Genomic DNA, 18,741 nt, shown 5'->3' on the forward strand with positions numbered 1-18,741 from the left:
CTTGCTCCAAGAAATGAAGCTGTCAAGGTCAACAACAAGCAACTTTTAAAAGAATTATTAACCGGTGTTCTACAAATTTAGAAGGCTATCGACACGATATGCTATACAGATTTTTATTTTTTATAATATGTTTATTACGTCGCACCGTCTTACCGTGACGATGGGGTAGGAAAGGCCTAGCAGTGGACAGAAAGCGGCCGTGGCGTTAATTAAGGTACATCCCCAGCACTGGCCTGGTGCGAAAATGGGAAACCACGGAAAACCATTCTCAGGGCTGCCGACAGTGGAGTTCGAACCCACTATCTCCCGGATAAAAACTCACAGCTGCGCGCCCCTAACTGCACGGCCAACTCGCGCGGTGCTATACAGTTAGTCTGTCATCTACAAGACAGAGCTTCTGAACAACTTGAAGTCACCTGGAGTACCCTCGAACATTTTAGAGGCGGAAGATTGTGGCACCGTTTATCCTTCTCAGGAATAGGAATCCTCCTTTCCTCTGCAATGGAACACGGCTCTTAATCAAGAAAATGATGCCTGAAGCCACCATAATGACTGGATACGCCGCGGGCGAAGTAGAATTCATTCCTCGGATTCCAATACCCGCTTCGGATGTACCGTTTCAATTTAGATGTCTGCAGTTCGGAGTTCTTTTGAGTTTCACTACGAGCATCTATACGGTAAAAGAATAATCACTTAAAGTTTTAGGACTCAATCTTCGGAAACCATGCTTCTCTTATGGCCAACTGCACGTGGATTGTTCAATACAGCTTAGCTCCAAATGGAAAGGCACTTACTATTGTTTATGCGGAAGCTCCATAAAGAAAAATGAGTTTTCGAAAGCGACTTTCAACCTATTAGGTCGTGTTACGTACATTTAGTACGTGACGAAGAGATGTTAAGTACAGAACAAAAATGGCCAACCAGACACCATTTGTATCATCCACCAACCCGGCAACTTAAGCAGTGAAAGTAATAATAATAATAATAATAATAATAATAATAATAATAATAATAATAATAATAATAATAATAATAATAATGTTGTTTGAGTTATCAGCCCATAGACTGGTTTGATGCAGCTCTCCATATCACCCTATCCATTGATAACCTTTTCATTTCTACGTAACTACTGCATCCAACATCTGCTCTAATCTGCTTGCCATATTCGTACCTTGGTCTACCCCTACCGTTCTTACCACCTACACTTTTTTTCAAAAACCAACTGAAGAAGTCCTGGCTGTCTTAAGATGTGTCCTATCATTCTATCTCTTCTTCTCGTCAAATTTAGCCAAATCGATCTCCTCTCACTAATTCGATCCAGTATCCCTTCATTTGTGATTCGTTCTATCAATCTCACCTTCAGCATTCTTCTGTAACACCACATTTCAAAAGCTTATATTCTCTTTCTTTCTGAGCTAGTTATCGTCCATGTTTCACTTCCATACAATGCCACGCTCCACACAAAAGTCTTAAAAAACATATTTCTAAATCTAAATAATAATAATAATAATAATAATAATAATAATAATAATAATAATAATAGGTCATCCAATGTATGTAAAACCGATGTGTGTTAATGAACATATATATTCACTTTGCTTTTAAATAAATAGTTTAAAAACATCTAACGGTTTAATTCAAAAACACGGGAAAAGCCGCAGGTGGATGCTTGTCTGCAATATGAATAAAATTTACAAGTTGAAACACTAAACATGTACATCAAAGGAATGGCTATACACGCGTAGTCATTGTGTTTGTGTTACATCACACAGATGAATTGTGAACACAGTAAACTCTCACATTCCTGGCCTTAATACCGTCCATACTTCGTATCCAGGTCATGCAGAACATTTGCATGTGGACTGGTTCAGCCAATAGGAAGATATGGAGACAGGGGATGGGGCTAAAACTTCCATCAAGACTGTGTGGGGAGTCTTACCTCATTCCCTTTCTCCGGTAATGCTTCTCTGATTCGCCAACCACTTATCACGTGACTAAGTGATTAGGCCAAACATGGTAGAAGCAAGGAAATCTATTGCATAATTCTGCCCAAAGCACCTACTAGACTTGTCAAACCGGAGTTGCGCGCTAGATGTATTTGGGAATGTAGAGGCTGGAAGATGATGAATTACAATACAGCCCATCCCTCACGATTAATACCACAAAGAAAAAAGCCGCATCGGTAAACAAAATCTTCACATGTAATTACACCACCATACAAAGGACAATAAATGGCAATTCTCAATGCTCGAGTGATTTCAACGAATGATAAATATACGAACCTGAGACCAACGCAACTTGCATGAGCACAAATTCCGGAGGTAAGTTACCTCTTCCTTGTAGCAAAACTGCAATCTGGTCATCCTGTTTAAACCGTGCAATATATTAGCGTCATTCAAGTAAAATAATTGCTCAATTTTAGCCAATCAAAATTCAGACAGCCATACAAAAACAAAGTCTCTGTACACAACATGCTCTTCCTACTTTTGAAACCCCATGTTGTAATCTGTAAGAACAGTTGTTCAAATAATAATAATAATAATAATAATAATAATAATAATAATAATAATAATAATAATAATAATAATAATTGTAGCGGAGGTACGCCCGCCTTGCGCATTTAAATTAAGCGCCTTGTATAAGGCCATCTGTAATGTAAACCTTGAAACTACTAGTACAAGAAGTGTGGACATTTTTCGACAGATGTCTCTACTATCAACTTATGTTGTGCCTTCTGGAGTGAAGATGAGCGATTAATTTTCAAAATAATTTTGTGTGTGAAGGTTTCCTAAATTGAATTGTTTATCAATTATTTTTAATGTTCAAAAGTTATCAACACTTCTATCTCTTCCCGCAAACCTTATTTTTCTACCAATAAGAAATTCTGTACATGTATTTATTCACCAATGATAAAATTTTGATATTTATTTGATTATCCAATGAAAATTGGGGGTGTATCAGGGCCTTGACCCCGGGTCTTTCGGAATCTTCCTCCCTACTATAAAAGCTGTGACATTTCGGGTCATGTTGTCTTTGTGATCGCTACAGTCTAAGAGTGTGTTCGTAACGGAGGCGGGGGCTGCCTCGTCCATTTTCTGGAGGTCCACTAGCTCAAGGTAATAGCAGATCTTTTTTAACATGTGACAGTCTTTCAAAGCTAGCTCGAAGGGAAGGTTTCAAATCTTTAGTAATGTAACTTTTATTTTTCTCAAATGTAAATTTCAACCTTTAAATGTAAATTTCAAATAAGTCGAATGAACTTAACCGAAATCAGGGAATAGAGAGTGAGGTACCCTTTTGTATTCCCTCTCAACTTGATATTGAGGTGACTATGATTTTGTAACCTGTAAAGCCTATCTAGTAATTTCTTTAACTTAAGCATTTTTCTCCATGTAGTCACCTCCGTAGTATAAGCTTAGCCTCTGTAGTATGAACGGTTCTGCAGTGACATTTGCATAACTATTAGCTATCTGAATTATCAGAACCCCTAAAATTTATGCAACTCATCTAACTTTAGAGCGACTAGAGGATACTTGTGCCTTGTTCATATACGTTTGCATTCAAACCTACTAGTGGCTAAAAAAGAACTTTCCCTAGTCATTAAAACTAGTGATGGGATAATCGAATACTGTACTTTTAATAATCGAATAACCCCCATCCGATTGTTGATATAACCAAATAAATAATCGAATGAGTTTCAAATATCATTCAGTAGTATCGCATTGAAAATTCGGATGCGTCATGACTCCATTTTTCGGTTTAAGTGTGTCGGTGGATAATCGATAAGCGAACAAATGAACTCTTATGAAAAACAGAAATACGCCTTTTTCCAAATGTATCTCCAAATGTATCTCCAAATGTTGAAAATAAATGAATGAATTAACTGTCTTAATAACATCACTTTTCATTCAGTTATTTCGAAAGTATTCACTATTCAATTGCCTTATTCATTGGAATGCAGTTCCGAATGAATGGTCGAAAAAAAATTCGAATGGAAAAATTCACTATTCGATTGCCTCATTCATTCGGATAAATAATCGAGAAGTAATCGAATGGAAATATAATCGATTAAAATGAAATAATCGAATAATAGACTATTTTGTATTCGATTATCCCATCACCAATTCAACCCTAGCGAAGATCTCAAACAACCAGAACCCTCCTCACTGGATCCAGAACGCCTCCTATGATGCCATTCACAATCATATACAAATGTTTTGAAGATATAACGTAACTGTGAAGGGAGAAAGTCCGTTAGGAATGCCACTAGCACCCACTGGGGAAATACGATAAATCTTGCCAGCTTTGAATCATTTCTCCTTTTCTGGGTGGTCGATAAACAGAGCACGACGAATTGAGTAATACTGTAGTGTCACACACACTCCATACTTATTGAAGTATGACCAGCCTCAGGTGTGTTACCACCTTCCAAATTCTACTTGGCAAGCCTCGCGTCATGATCACATCTCGAAGACGCTACTGGACGCTCAAAACGGTAGCACTGCAAAGAAGTTGACTATTTCACGAACACTGTGTCCAAGCTGTTGAGGTTACTAACGCCAGGCTAGTCCACAGTCCCTGGGTTCGATTGCTGGCCAGTGGTAGAATTTTCATTTTGGACTGTGGGCAGGTATCAATCAAGATCGTGAGAGCAACTGAGGGGCCGTCTGATGTGGCAGGCAGTGGACTCGTCACGCTGACCAAGTGCCGCTTGCAGCCACACTGGCTGGATAATAGCTGTCTCACTAAGTCAAAACGGCAACTGTGCTTTTTATTTTTTATGCTATTTGCTTTACGTCCCACTGACACAGATAGGTCATATGGCGACGATGGGATAGGAAAAGCCTAGGATTGGGAAGGAAGCCGCCATGGCCTTAATCAACGTACAGCCCCAACATTTGCCTGGTGAGAAAATGGGAAACCACGGAAAACCACTGCCGACGGTGGTTTCGAACCCACCATCTTCCGATTACTGGATACTGGCCGCACTTACACGACTGCAGCTAACGAGCTCGGTCTGGGCTATTTATATCATGGACCTCCGTGTATTTTTTTTTTCAATTTGCTTTACGTCTCACCGAAACAGATGGGTCTTACTCTTATGGCGATGATTGGATAGGAAAGGGCTAAAGAGGGAATGTACTGACGGTTGCCTTAATTCAGGTACAACCCCAGCATTTGCGTGGTATAAAAATGGGAAGCAGTGGCATTCGAACTCACTACCTCCCGAATGCAAGCTCAAAGCTGCGCCAACTCGCTCGCTGGACATCAGTAACTGAGTATATGCCTTACCCCTTAAAATAAACACTCTTTAACGTAGACTTAAGTTCCTCCACAACAGGTACATAGAAAGAAAAAAATGGGACGCATTTAGTGTTTGGATAGAACGCGTATATGGCCGACAGTATTTAACTTACGAATATGTTTAATGTCTCAGTTGACAGGTAAAATAAGAAGCTACCTGTTGTCAACAAACAAAAAAACTGAAATGTAGTTTTCATGAGATAGCGCTTCAAATTTAGGCAAAATTTGAGCGAAATATGTGACATCACATCTTACACTTTGCTATAGGATGGTGCTGTGTTGACTCGCGCGCTCAGTTAGCTATGGTGAATACATCTTGGTCAGTTGTATTAGAAAAACAAATTTAAAAATGGGAAAGAAAGATTTGAATAGGATTCGAAAAAAACGTGCCGATTTTAATAGAGACATTCAAAGAAATGGAAAGGCACTTGATTTTTTCAAACAACACTTTAATTTGAATGTTGTGCCGAGCCACTACCCCAGCACATTAGGCAATTCATTTATTGATCTTAATTTTACTCGTAATATTACTCTCGAACTTCTAAATTATGTCTCTTATTTCCCTCATCACCGGCCCATACTACACGGAGTTATTACCCACATTCCAAGTGTACCACGTTCTATTCAATAACATGTATTATCCACATTTCTCATAAGGAAGTCTAAGAGACACTCAAAAACCCGCGGCCGTTACAACAGTGACAGCCTACCACCAATTTCTTTTCTGTAGATCCAGAACATCACTGGCCTCACGTCGACCCAGAGTGGTCCTTCTCATTTCTGAATGATCAGCGTAGAGGTCATCGGTTGAGAGGGTCCGAGTTCGATTCCGGGACGGGTCGAGGATTTTAATTTTAAATGGTTAATTTCTTACGTTGAGGAACATCCCTGCAATTTATGCACCACAAAGAACACAAACGTGCAGTTTCCTATAGAAGACAGATGCCACCACCCTCGTCGGAGGGTCCGGCTTAATAGGGCAGCATCATGCTAACAATAGCCACACGACATTATTACAACTAAGAGTGAAGGTGGAGAAAATACAGCGAGAAACACTACAACTAATCGTACGGCTTTTAGTGCCGGGAGTGTCGAAGATCATGTTCCGCTCGCCTGGTGCAGGTCTTTCTATATGAAACCCATAAGTGACCTGCGCGTCTAAATGTGGGGATGGTGATGATAAAGAGGTAGGGAGAGGGTGAAACCCGGTGACGGCACGCAGCCTACTCCTGTCGAATACCACCAAGGGGTCTGCTGAAAGATTTACGAGCCCATCCGACGGACGAATCCCCATTAACAGCGACATACGCCCTCACTCCATATGAACACTGCGGAGATAAAATTAAGGGAGTAAGGTTCAATAGAATAGCAGAAAACCATTCAAATTCGAGCTACAGGAAACTGCTACCAAATAATTCACAACTAATATGGAACAAAAATGTCCACTCAAATACAACAAACCTATTACATGCCGATTTTCACGTAGTGATGTAAAACTTGACTATGCGGATACAGGCAGCAGAGATGACATTTATTCGTAACAGAATAAGAAACACATGGTTCAAATAGATAACTTATAGGACACGAGAGTGTGGTATGGAAAAATGGTTGATTTACAACTTGAGGACAAGAGACCAAGAAGCAGAGTGACAGGACGAGGTCTGGGCATTGTAACACTATCAAAAGTGAAGATAAAAAGAGTTTAATACACCAACCCATCAAATAGATGCGACAACGCTGGATATGGATATATGGACGGAAATTATCATATAGTCTAGAAGCTCTAAATGCCTTGTCTTTCATCTGTGAACAGTTTCAATGTTGAATGAGAGAAAACCTCACGAGATGGCAAGTCCAACTGAGGGAAGGACAAATTTTCAAACATTGAATCTGTGTGCTATTAGCCACTTTTGTACTTTACCAAGGAAGTGGCCGTGCGATTAGGGTCGCGCAGCTGTGAGCTTGCATTCGGGAGATAGTAGGTTCGAATCCCACTGTCAACAGCCCTGAAGACGGATTTCCGTGGTTTCCCATTTTCACAGCAGACAAATGCTGAGGCTGTACCTTAATTAAGGCCACAGCCGCTTCCTTCCCACTCCTATCCCATCGTCGCCATAAGACCTGTGTCGGTGCGACGTAAAGCCAATAGTTAAAAAAAAATACTTTTGTACTCGGTAAGAGCCGAGTCGATTTGTGTTCATTTATTCCTTAAGACTGCAGCTTCACTAAGTGTTTTGTTTACTGGGTGAAAGTTGTCGTCATGTGTACCAATCACATAAACGTGATTGTAAATAGAGAATACATATCTCTGCATATGGTTAGGGGTTGTAGTAAGGGTGTAAATGAGAAGGCATATAAGTGTCTGATAAGACCCCAACCAGAGTAGGTTTCAGTGTATTGGATCCTCATTAGAATTACTTGATTCGAGATCTGGAAAAAAAAAATCAGCTCGATTTGTTGTAAGCGATTGCCGACAAAAGAGCAGTGTTACGAAAATGTTGCCTTCGGCTGGGAAGACTTGAGAGAAAGGAGACGAGCTGCTCGACTGAGTGGTATGTTCCAAGTTACCAGTGGAGAGATGGCGTGGAATGACATCAGTACACGAATACCTTTGAGTGGTGTTTTTAAAAGCGGGAAAGATCAGAATATGAAGATAAAGTTGAAATTCAAGAGGACAAACTCTGGCAAATATTCGTTTATACAAAGAGGAGTTAGGTATTGGAATAATTTACCAAGAGAGATATATTTCCAAATTCTTTGCAATCATTAAAAAATACTAGGTAAACACAAGATAGCGAATCTGCCACCTGGGCGACTGCCCTGAATGCAGATCAATAGTGAGTAACTGATTGATTGATTGATTCATTGATTGATTGATTGATTGATTGATTGATTGATTCGATAGAGTGTGTGTAAATATACAACTGAACAACAATTTCAACGATTCTGATAGTGATGACAGGAGAGAATCCTGAACAACTTATTGCTTAAAGAGTACCGGTACGTAGTGTTATTTTTGAAACCAAGGATTGTTGAGCGAGCTGATGGCAAACCCACGTGGTAAGACATGTTCGTATTGCCTGTCGGCTAGAATGTGTGGAATCTCTCTCTCAGAAACAAAGGACAATCACAAGCAGGTGGTGATTGAACCATTAATAATTGTTGGCTTTTCATTTCCATGGGTAATGCGTACTAGCTAGTATAGGCTACTTGAAGTTTAACACGTCCGCTATTCTTATAATCAGAACCCAAATAACGTACAGATTTACGTGTAATTCGAACCACACAGACGTCATATTTTACTAGAAGCAATACAAACGTGGTGTGCAATTTCTGAACAATCTCTTCTAGTCGTCGTATTTCCACAGCAAAGGCGCAACTCTTCGTGTTGGGAACAATGATCCATTTAGCGTTTTATCACTTCCTGTCAATCAAATGTCAAATCGCAACATTAACTTGGGAATTCGAAACGGAGGAATTACGAAGATACCGCAGAGTCATAAATGAATGAACATAAAGTATCTTCCCACATGAGCCACAAGTACAAGCTAATCTTAAAACTCGGGCATGGCTGAGAATCAATTCATGGCCTCCGGCAGCTAATAACATTAACCGTTATGTTAGAGAGGCAGACGCCAACTCTTTCAAGCCTAAAATTGTTCCCACTGGTAGAAAAAAATCTGTAATTTGACTTCCTGACACAAACTCAGCACCATTCTTCCAGAATATTTTAAAAACATACTGACAATCATGAATAAATTCTTCTACAGCATGCATTACCTAATTTTAACCATTTTGTTCAAAATGCAAATTACATCCAAGATAGAGCATCTATTTTACCATAAAGTGTAAAGGATGAAGAAGAATAATCGGATGTATGACCAGCTATGAAAAGGGTTACCATATCTAGAAAAGAAGAAAAGGAAAACAATTATTCCTCTGCGAAAATCAAATGATTATAAAATGAAGGGTTTCTAATTTCAGATAGCAACCAGCCATAAGACAGCCTGTACGGCTGGTAGGTAATACTGTCTGACCAACCCTCCATACCTTACACCACTGTCTGCACGGTTGTTATGGTTACACATCCCTCACACATTCTGTCGCGTCACGTTACAAAAAATTTCGAACGACGCCCAGCCGTAGGACATCTTCTTTTCTTGTTTTTCTATCGCTTTTCCCACACCTGGGGATCGCGGATGCGAACTGCGGAGCACTCATGTGGATTTGGCCCTGTTTTGCTGTTGAACGCCCTTCCTGACGCCAACCCTGTATGGAGGGATGTAATCACTATTGCGTGTTTCTGTGGTGGTTGGTAGTGTCGTGTGTTGTGTAAATATGAAGAGGAGAGTGTTGGGACATACCAAAAACCCAGTCCCCGAGCCAGAAGAATTAATCGGAAGCAATTAAAATCCTCGACCCAGCCGAGAATCGAACCCGGCGAACTCGGGACCCTCTGAACCGAAGGGCAGTACGCTGACCATTCAGCCAACGAGTCGGACCCCAGCCATAAGACATATTTTTGTCAAAACTGGATGTTACCATACTGTAAAGTTTAGAAGCTGGGGGAATTCATATACTGTAATTTATATTGTTTATATTTTTTACCGGCTTCGACGTTTTCTACAAACTCGGATTTAGAGACAATGTTGTCCTTATTACTGCACACACGTTACATTTTTCAAGTGTTACAGTGCAATTTAAACAATTTTACATTTCCAACCGTGAGCTTCTTTGGCTCGTCCGTCCCTTTGAATATTTAGAAGAGAAAATATTCTCTCTTCAGCTGCGTTATTTGCAGGTACGTCAAAGAAGTACTGTACCACTCTTAACAGTTGAACATAGTCAATAATCACTTCACATGACAGCCTACAAGATCACATCGATTATCTGTATACTAACGTCCCTCTTTGAATATATGTCTTTCAGTCACAGTCATCCATCAATACTTCACATTATAGCCTGCACGGTTGCTGGGTAACATCACTTCACATCACAGCCTATACGGATGCTAGGTAACATCACGACACACATTTTGTATCGGTAATTCCGTGACACCCGCAGGCATAAGACATGTTTATGCCACAGTCTTCAACATGGATACAAACAAGAAACGAGTGGCGCCTTCAGCGTTGTTAACTTTGAACGGATTACAGCAGAGAGTCGCCAGAGGGCAGACATAACAGCAAATATACTCAAATCTATAAAAATAAAATTGAATCAAATACAAAGTGTGAAGAAATACCTAGAAGGCTAGATGGCTGTAGGTAGTTGTATTCCCATGCACTGACTGCCAGGCGTCAAAATAAATGGTAAATATATTATATGATTTTATGGTAGGCGAAAAAACAGGCGGCTCTAGCAAAACTGAGCAGGGTATGGGTGATCCCGGTAAAAATGAGCAATATGGTAATTATAAACTATGTTCACAGGCTACTGTTCATCTATTCAATTATTGCAGACTGGAAACATGCAATATTCTATATAATATGAGGAATCACTCACCTTCCATGACGTAGACGATGCTGCCCACATCTCCCTCCTTGATGATAAGACTCCCAGCTGCGTACTCCACCGGGTACATGCAGTCCACGATCTCCCGGATCTGCGTCAGCTCCAGGTTCTTCATGAAGTCGTTGTCGAGGATGGCCGCTTTGATCAACTCGCGAGATCTAGGGACAGAGAGAGACAAGGTGTCATCACTCGAAACTTGGGGCAAGCTCCCTGTAACCTACTCAAAAAGTGTTCCTGTATCCAAAACATTCCTATATTTACATGCAAATATTCTGCCTTCCACTAGATAACTGAATGAAAAATGTAAATTCACAGCCTGTTTCCAGTCATTCGACCGGGTCAGGAATGGAATGAATAAAGCCTTCATCTAGCAGCGAGGATACGAATTTTGCCAGCTGCCGAAGCCTGTCGCACTCCTCTGGGGCAATGATTAATGACTGACAGATGAAATGAAATGATATTGGAGAGTGTAGCTGGAATGAAAGATGACAGGGAGAACCGGAGTACCCGGAGAAAAACCTGTCCCGACTCCACTTTGTTCAGCACAAATCTCACATGGGGAGACGGGGATTTGAGCCATGGAACCCAGCGGTGAGAGGCCGGTGCGCTGCCACCTGAGCCACGGAGGCTCTCATCTGGATAACTAATTAATAAATTGTTCATCCTTTTTTCGGAATAATATAATCAATAGCTGGTACATGATTCGCTCACGGAGATCAAAGATCAAGTAACAAAATCACTTGTGTAACATTAATTTCTCGATAATAAACTGCAAGCCAACATTGGCTGTGGTGCTGCAACTTAAACAAGTTGTTTCAAATTTCCTTTGGGAAAACCATATCATCACAAATGTCTTGCAGTCATTTAAACTCAAACTGATAACGATTAATTTGCATCTAGCGAATAGTTTTCGAGAGACATATGTAAAGAATTTGGAGTCGACAAGTGTACAATTCAGGGCATCGAAAGGGGGAAACTGACCCAGGGCCTATGAAACTATCATGAACGAAATAATCAGTTCTTTCGATAGCGTACTGTATGATAGGACGAGGGCTCTTTGACAAAACACCCTTCTATATTTACTTCAGTCATGGCCATTCATCAATATTTCACATCATAACCTGCATGTTTGCTAGGTCACATTGCATCACACATTCTGTATCACTAATTTCGTTACGATCGAGCTCGAAAGCTGCAGTCGCTTAAGTGCAGCCAGTATCCAGTATTCGGGAGGTAGTGGGTTCAAACCTCACTGTCGGCAGCCTTAAAGATGGTTTTCCGTGAAACCATAGCAACCGTGCAGGCAATGGTGTAAGGTATGGATGGTTGGTCAGACAGTGTTACACCAGGCAAATGCCGGGGCTGTACCTTAATTAATGTCACGGCTGCTTCCTTCCCACTCCTAGCCCATTCCTGTCCCATCGTCGCCATAAGACCTATCTGTGTCGGTGCGACGTAAAGCAACTTGTATAAATAAATAAAAATAATTTCGCTACAGAAATTTTCAGACTTTCCCCAACTATAACACATATTTATGTCAAAAATATTGTATATTACAGAAAATGTCATAATTCATACTCTTTCATCAAATGTCTAATACACCGAATCTTTTAATAGATAGAAAACGTTGTTTGTATGTTGAAATGTAAATTGTCAACGTCTCTGCTTTAACAGCCGCCGTTTCGTGTAAAATAATATACGAGATATAGAACCCATGTTAAAATTTACCGTTCTGATTAATAATGAGAATGAGCCGGGCTGGGTGACTCAGACGATTTTGGCGCAGGCCTTCTGACCCCAACTTGGCAAGTTCGATCCAGGCTTAGTCTGGTGGTATTTGAAGGTACTCAAATACGTCATCCTCGTGTCGGCAGATTTACTGCCACGTAAACCAACTCCTGCGGGACTTCATTCCCGCACCTCGGTGTCTCCGAAAAACGTAAAAAGTAGTTAATGGGACGTAAAGCAAATAACATTACTATTAATAATGAGATTGAGTAATGTGACATATTACCTCTCCACTTGTTTGCACAGCAAAAAATAAAAAGAGAGATAAGTGATGTTGGGGCTGACAAGTGCCTTAGCAACTGAGAGCAGGTCAGGACCAAAATGCCGAGCGAGCATATCTAGTCTCTAGATATGAGTCACTGTTAATACAGTTGAGTGTCGGCTGACTGCAACGGGCTGAATTTAGTAGGACTGAAGGCGAGCCCGGATTTTTAGGCAGTAATTGGTTAGAATGTGAACTAATTTGATTATAAGGAAGAGTCATATAGGCCTAGCCTACTCTCCAGTTTTGTAGCGACAGTAACATAAACTCTAGAGGTATCTCATGGGCCGTACCCCTAGTGTTTATGCAAACCTCATAGCACAGCTGTTGTGCACGCTAGAGTATACTTGTTAGGCACGTGCTTGTTACTGGTACAGTAGGGAGACAGGAAACATGAATGACACTAATTGTTAAAATATTACGAATAACTTCGTGGCCTATACTAAACCATTCGGGACAGCACGGCATAATGGAAATAAAATAAATCTTACCTTTGAGGAAAGTTTTGACTTGTACTAGTTTCACGGCTTCGTAGCCGCGTATTCAAAAAAAGGAACGAAGACCAATTGTTGCTAGTTGTTGTTGATGGGTACCAACTCGCAACATTTGGTGTCCCAATCTAAACGCGGGGGAAATACACCACTCAAGACCGAGACAATTTCCAATACAATCTTGTAATATCCCCAAGAACTAACAGTAAACTTCAGGCATCACTAGCGACCAGCATGCTGATGTAACAAGACCCAGGAGAACTCAACGACAAGCAACAACAGGTCATTGTTCCTTGTCTGAAGACGGGGCTACTTGATTACTTGAAACGAGAGCTGGAAAAGATCCAAAGGAAAGCAGAGCGATTTGTTCTGGATAATTTACGACAAGAGAGTAGTGTTACGAAATTGTTGCAAACTTTAGGCTGGGAAGGCTTGGGACAAAGGAAACAAGCTGCTCGACTAAGCGGTAACGTATATACGAAGCTGTTAATGGACAGATGGCGTGAAATGTCATTTGTAGACTAATAAGCTTGAGTGGAGCTGTTAAAGGTAGGAAATATCATAATACGAAGATAAGGATGGAGTTCAAGAGGACGAAAAGAGGAAAGTTTAGGGATATGAATAATTTAGCAAAGCCCACTTTGAATTTTTAAACGTGATTCGTTGCTATTTGCATCTCTGTTGATAAACTGAGGAAGACATATAGTTGATACCGTGCATGGATTTTTTACTAGGCGATGTAAAAGCTGAGCCAAGTGTAGTGGTCTAAAAACAAATCGTATCTCAGATATGAACCTATAAAGATGGATTTCACATATGCAGGTTACACATCTACGTGTCTGTAAGTACACGTTCTCCGCACAGGTTGTTTAGGTAATTATTCTGAAAAATAGTCTCTCATTACCTATCTCTACACACATACCAACACGGAACTGATTGAAAATTTGCCAGTAATAATGTAAAAGGACTAGTTCATTCTGCCTCAGTATTAACTTGCATGAATGAAAATCGAGGGCTTGAGTTGTTTTTATCTCTTTCTCTACCAGCTGAGTGATTTACGTGAAATATAGCACAATTGTATCCATTCTCCCAGTGGCAGAACAAGAGACGATGTTGAAGGGCGTCATTAAGAACGGTCTCTCTCCGATATTCTCTTCGACCTGTGAAGCTAGTAAGAAGTGATGACTAGTCCGCTCTTTCGTAATGTAGCGAGCGTAACATAACTTCCACCGGTTACAATAGTCCGGGCTCCTGACAGTAATGCAAACCCCATTGCAGAACTGTTGCCCGGGACTGGTGTACTTTTTTTTTTTTTTTTTTTTTTTTTTTGCTAGGGGCTTTACGTCGCACCGACACAGATAGGTCTTATGGCGACGATGGGATAGGAAAGGCCTAGGAGTTGGAAGGAAGCGGCCGTGGCCTTAATTAAGGTACAGCCCCAGCATTTGCCTGGTGTGAAAATGGGAAACCACGGAAAACCATTTTCAGGGCTGCCGATAGTGGGATTCGAACCTACTATCTCCCGGATGCAAGCTCACAGCCGCGCGCCTCTACGCGCACGGCCAACTCGCCCGGTGGAGTACTTGTTATGTGTTGCATTCTAACCTACAAATGCGTAAACGTCCAGGGTCTACGTATACCGAAATAACGTTAAATAAAGTAGGCATAATAAATATGGACTACGGTCAACAAGTCGTATACTATTGAGAGCACTGTACTAAACCCATTCAATACACCATTCACTAGGAATGAGTAGAACTATCGGGGCTTAAGAGGGGCATGATAAAACACAGTACAGTCGTTGCAGTAAGGAAAATCTGTCTACACCTCATTTTTACATTTGCTAGTAGTTTAACGTTTCATTACACACTGAAGGTGTAAGGTGTCACAAGGATGGGAAGGGGTGATTATGATGGCCGTTGTTTAAAGAGACCTAACATAGAGTCGTCGGCCTGATGGGAAAAGGTAACTCGAGTATTTATACATTTGAGTTCTTGTACAAACAATCGCTATGTCTAAGGTGATGAGTAAGTGAATATATTAATCTACGATGCTTGTACCAAGAACGATTTCCTGCACGACGGCTTTTGATACCTCTCGAAGAGTTGAAAGACGGGTGTGTGAAACGATGTCGTTTGGAAGGAGCCTGTTCGGGATGCGCCAATGACGCCCGGTCATAACGGAGAAGCTTTGAGTAATTTAACTGAGAACAACCCGCACAACAGCTCATGAGTCACAGCACATGACATGCACATCAACCAGGCGTCTGTACTACGCACACTGCATCGCAATAAATTGTGGACGTCGAATGTCATGTGTGATCATAATTACTCTTTGTTTTAAATAATGTGACACGCAGGGATGAATTAATATATGCATACAAATACTCTGCCAGCAACAAGTTTCAACCTTCGAACATGTGGTACAACACTCGCCGTTAACTACCACAGGTACGGAGAAGCCGTTTGCAGTTCCCACACCTTAACACGCCAATGACAACACAGTTTGTAATCAACATGGCAAGCGTTTCTTTTACGGTTGTGAGCGTTTATTCCTTATTATCTTTTAATGCTGGTTTGTTGGCAACGATTAGACATATTGCAAGCCATGTTCCTACACAAAAAATTATTATCGAATGACAGGGGAGATGTTTTCACATTAGAATATAAACTGCGGATGCCATAAATCTGAAGAAAGAGGGGCAACTGATTCACTTGGTACATACAAAATGAACCAATGGTCTGTTAAGGTCTATATATGACATGATTGAGTTTCTTGTCAAACAACGTAATTACTGTTTTAGTGGCTGGATTTACTAAACATTAATAGTTAATAGGACAGGTTCTAAACGCATATAGATAGCTAAATAGACTATATAGACGTTCGAGGATTGAAGTTAATTTACCGCAATATATACTTCAACTTTGCAATGATGATTATACCTATCAAAAAGACTCCTTGCCGACAATTCACTTACATGCTATGGAAAAAGATTGATACTTAGGCCATGCACTTACTGTAAGTGTGTAAAACTCTCTGGTAACAAGCGCTAATTACGAGTTTCTAAAGGCATGCTTTAGAATTTCTGACACGACTGGGAAAGGCATCTTAATGACTGCCCCAATAATGTTTTAAAAGTGAATTTTAAAATATCAAAGATGACAAAACACACATAATAACCTTCGAAGTACCGGTCAATTTTACTACAGGTCCCTAGTCCACGAAACATATCAAAATTTCTTCCGTTCCTAAAACATGCCTACAATTTCATTGCTCAAACGTATCCTTAAAACGCAATTCTAGCATTCATAGGATTGGTGGTCGTAGAATTTATTTTCATCTGTTAGGCTTTTCAGTCTGCCGAAACCAATTTTGAATAAACAAATTTATAAACGGCATGAAAAAGAAAACATATGGTAACAGTATTATACTTCAAAAAGAAAAAAACTTAATTAAAATACAATGACATTTCTTTCTTGAAAGAGCACCATCAGATTCTATCAAATGAAATCAAAACTCAAATATATTCAGATTTTTTTTGGCTTATTTCTGTTTATATCATTAAAGACTTGAACTTTGGAACATATCTTAATGAAGTGCTCTCCACTAGAACGAGCCCCACCGCCAACTGTCCTGAGAACGGTTTTCTGTGGATTCCCATGTTCACCTTCAGGCAAATACTGGGACAGCTCCTACTCATGCGCCGCATCCGATTCCTTCCATCTCTTTACCCAATTCCAATCACAATCAATATTCCAACTTCATGAGGCCGGCATCACCAAGGACATCCGGCCGAGAAAAGAATGTTATAAAATAGAATTTCACAACATCCCCGACCCCGCATCAAAAAACGGGACTAAGGGGTAGATAACAAACCAAAATCAATTATTTATCAGTTTTAAAATCAAAACGTCAATAGCTGGGAAGGGGAAAAATCTTAATAAAAGTTCTCAAACACCACTGATGAAAACTTAATGAAAGTCCATGTATTTTTGCGCCACATATTTGGCCAGTTACAATGAAAGTTTGTACCTGAATAATGTAGTTTAATAACAAGGATAAAAATAATTTCGTCTTTACATAGAGAAACGTTTAATTTATACATCATAATTACTGTAGAATCTATACTACAATAGATTTAGCAGTATTTCCAACCTGAAACAGAAAAAAAACATAAGAACGCAGACGTAATCTTAACAGTTAGCACACTAATGCATGAGTTTATGAAAAACCGCAAGTGTGGTGAGTCAAGTTGTTGCATGAATATATATATATTTTTAAGGCATGATAGTTGCCTGCACTTCACAGGGTCAGACTTACATCTTTTGACGACTAAAAAATGCGTCTACACCCCAAGGAATCGTTTACGATCATAAATACATTTTCGCCAAAACTGACCTTACGCCCTTTCATAAATGACGGATTCTTATGCACATCATAAATTTTTATACGCCTTAAGATGATGTGAAATAACACAGGTACTTATCACAGTTACACCAGTCTGAATGTCCCTTTAAATCTTTTCCTAGACGGTTGTCTCGTAGAAATATTATATAATACTAAAGTAATCTACTCCGAAAACTTTGTGGTTGCATCGCATTGTAGTAACTTGTAGGATAAAAAAAGGATGTCAATAAGTGATGGAAAATGGCAATACCTCAATTTGACACATTTTTAGCACAGCTACTTCTCTGACTTGGTACCGCAATTAATAACTAAGTTTGTCCGGTACATACCCAAGTGTGGCAACAGAGATCTTTCACATGCAGAGTGCTGAATAAACTTCTTTGTACCCTACAAAAGTCAGACTGCGTATGCTGGATTCGATTTCCTTTGCAGTAGTTTAACGTCGTGCCACTCAGAAAGGTCTGGGTCTTAATTAACGTGCAATACCAAGAATTGGCTGGATTGAAAATAGGAAACTACGGAAAACCATCTTATAGGATGCGGACTGTAAGGTTCGAACCCACAATCTCCCGAACGCAAGGTAAAAATTAAACGGCCCAAATGGCGCAGTCAACTCGGTGGATATGAACCCACAATCTTGAGATTTAGAGGCCGACACCCTGCCACCGATTGAAAGTTATTACTAGGGCTCCGAAGTTGAAGACCTATACAATCCCTTAAAGACCTATAAAAATTTCTAAAATATCCACAAAAAATAATGTAAAAATGCGATCTAAATTCATTTATAATTCTAATTTTTATGGCATATTTAATGAAGGAATAAATTATTTAAAAAGGCAACATTCTAGTGGTATGCAACATACAGTGCAAAATGGCATGAGTGAAATACATCTTCTTTCAGACATCATATATTTTTAGATTAACATAATTAACAAAAGGAATTCCGTGTTTGTTAAAAACGCACTTGCAGAATTT

The 18,741-nt window shown here is 40.0% G+C and overlaps 1 protein-coding gene across 1 annotated transcript in view; it reads right to left on the reverse strand.

Moving 5' to 3' along the window:
• for (cGMP-dependent protein kinase for) overlaps positions 1–10,972 on the reverse strand; it is a 442,735-nt gene extending 431,763 nt beyond the window's left edge. Inside the window, exon 1 of the mRNA XM_067136425.2 lies at positions 10,810–10,972. Coding sequence (XP_066992526.1) covers positions 10,810–10,933 — 124 coding nt within the window. The 5' untranslated portion in view covers positions 10,934–10,972. The remainder of the gene's footprint in view (positions 1–10,809) is intronic.
• Positions 10,973–18,741: the final 7,769 nt, after the last annotated feature.

The sequence above is a fragment of the Anabrus simplex genome, chromosome 1 (assembly GCF_040414725.1).
Source record: "Anabrus simplex isolate iqAnaSimp1 chromosome 1, ASM4041472v1, whole genome shotgun sequence".
Taxonomy (NCBI): domain Eukaryota; kingdom Metazoa; phylum Arthropoda; class Insecta; order Orthoptera; family Tettigoniidae; genus Anabrus; species Anabrus simplex.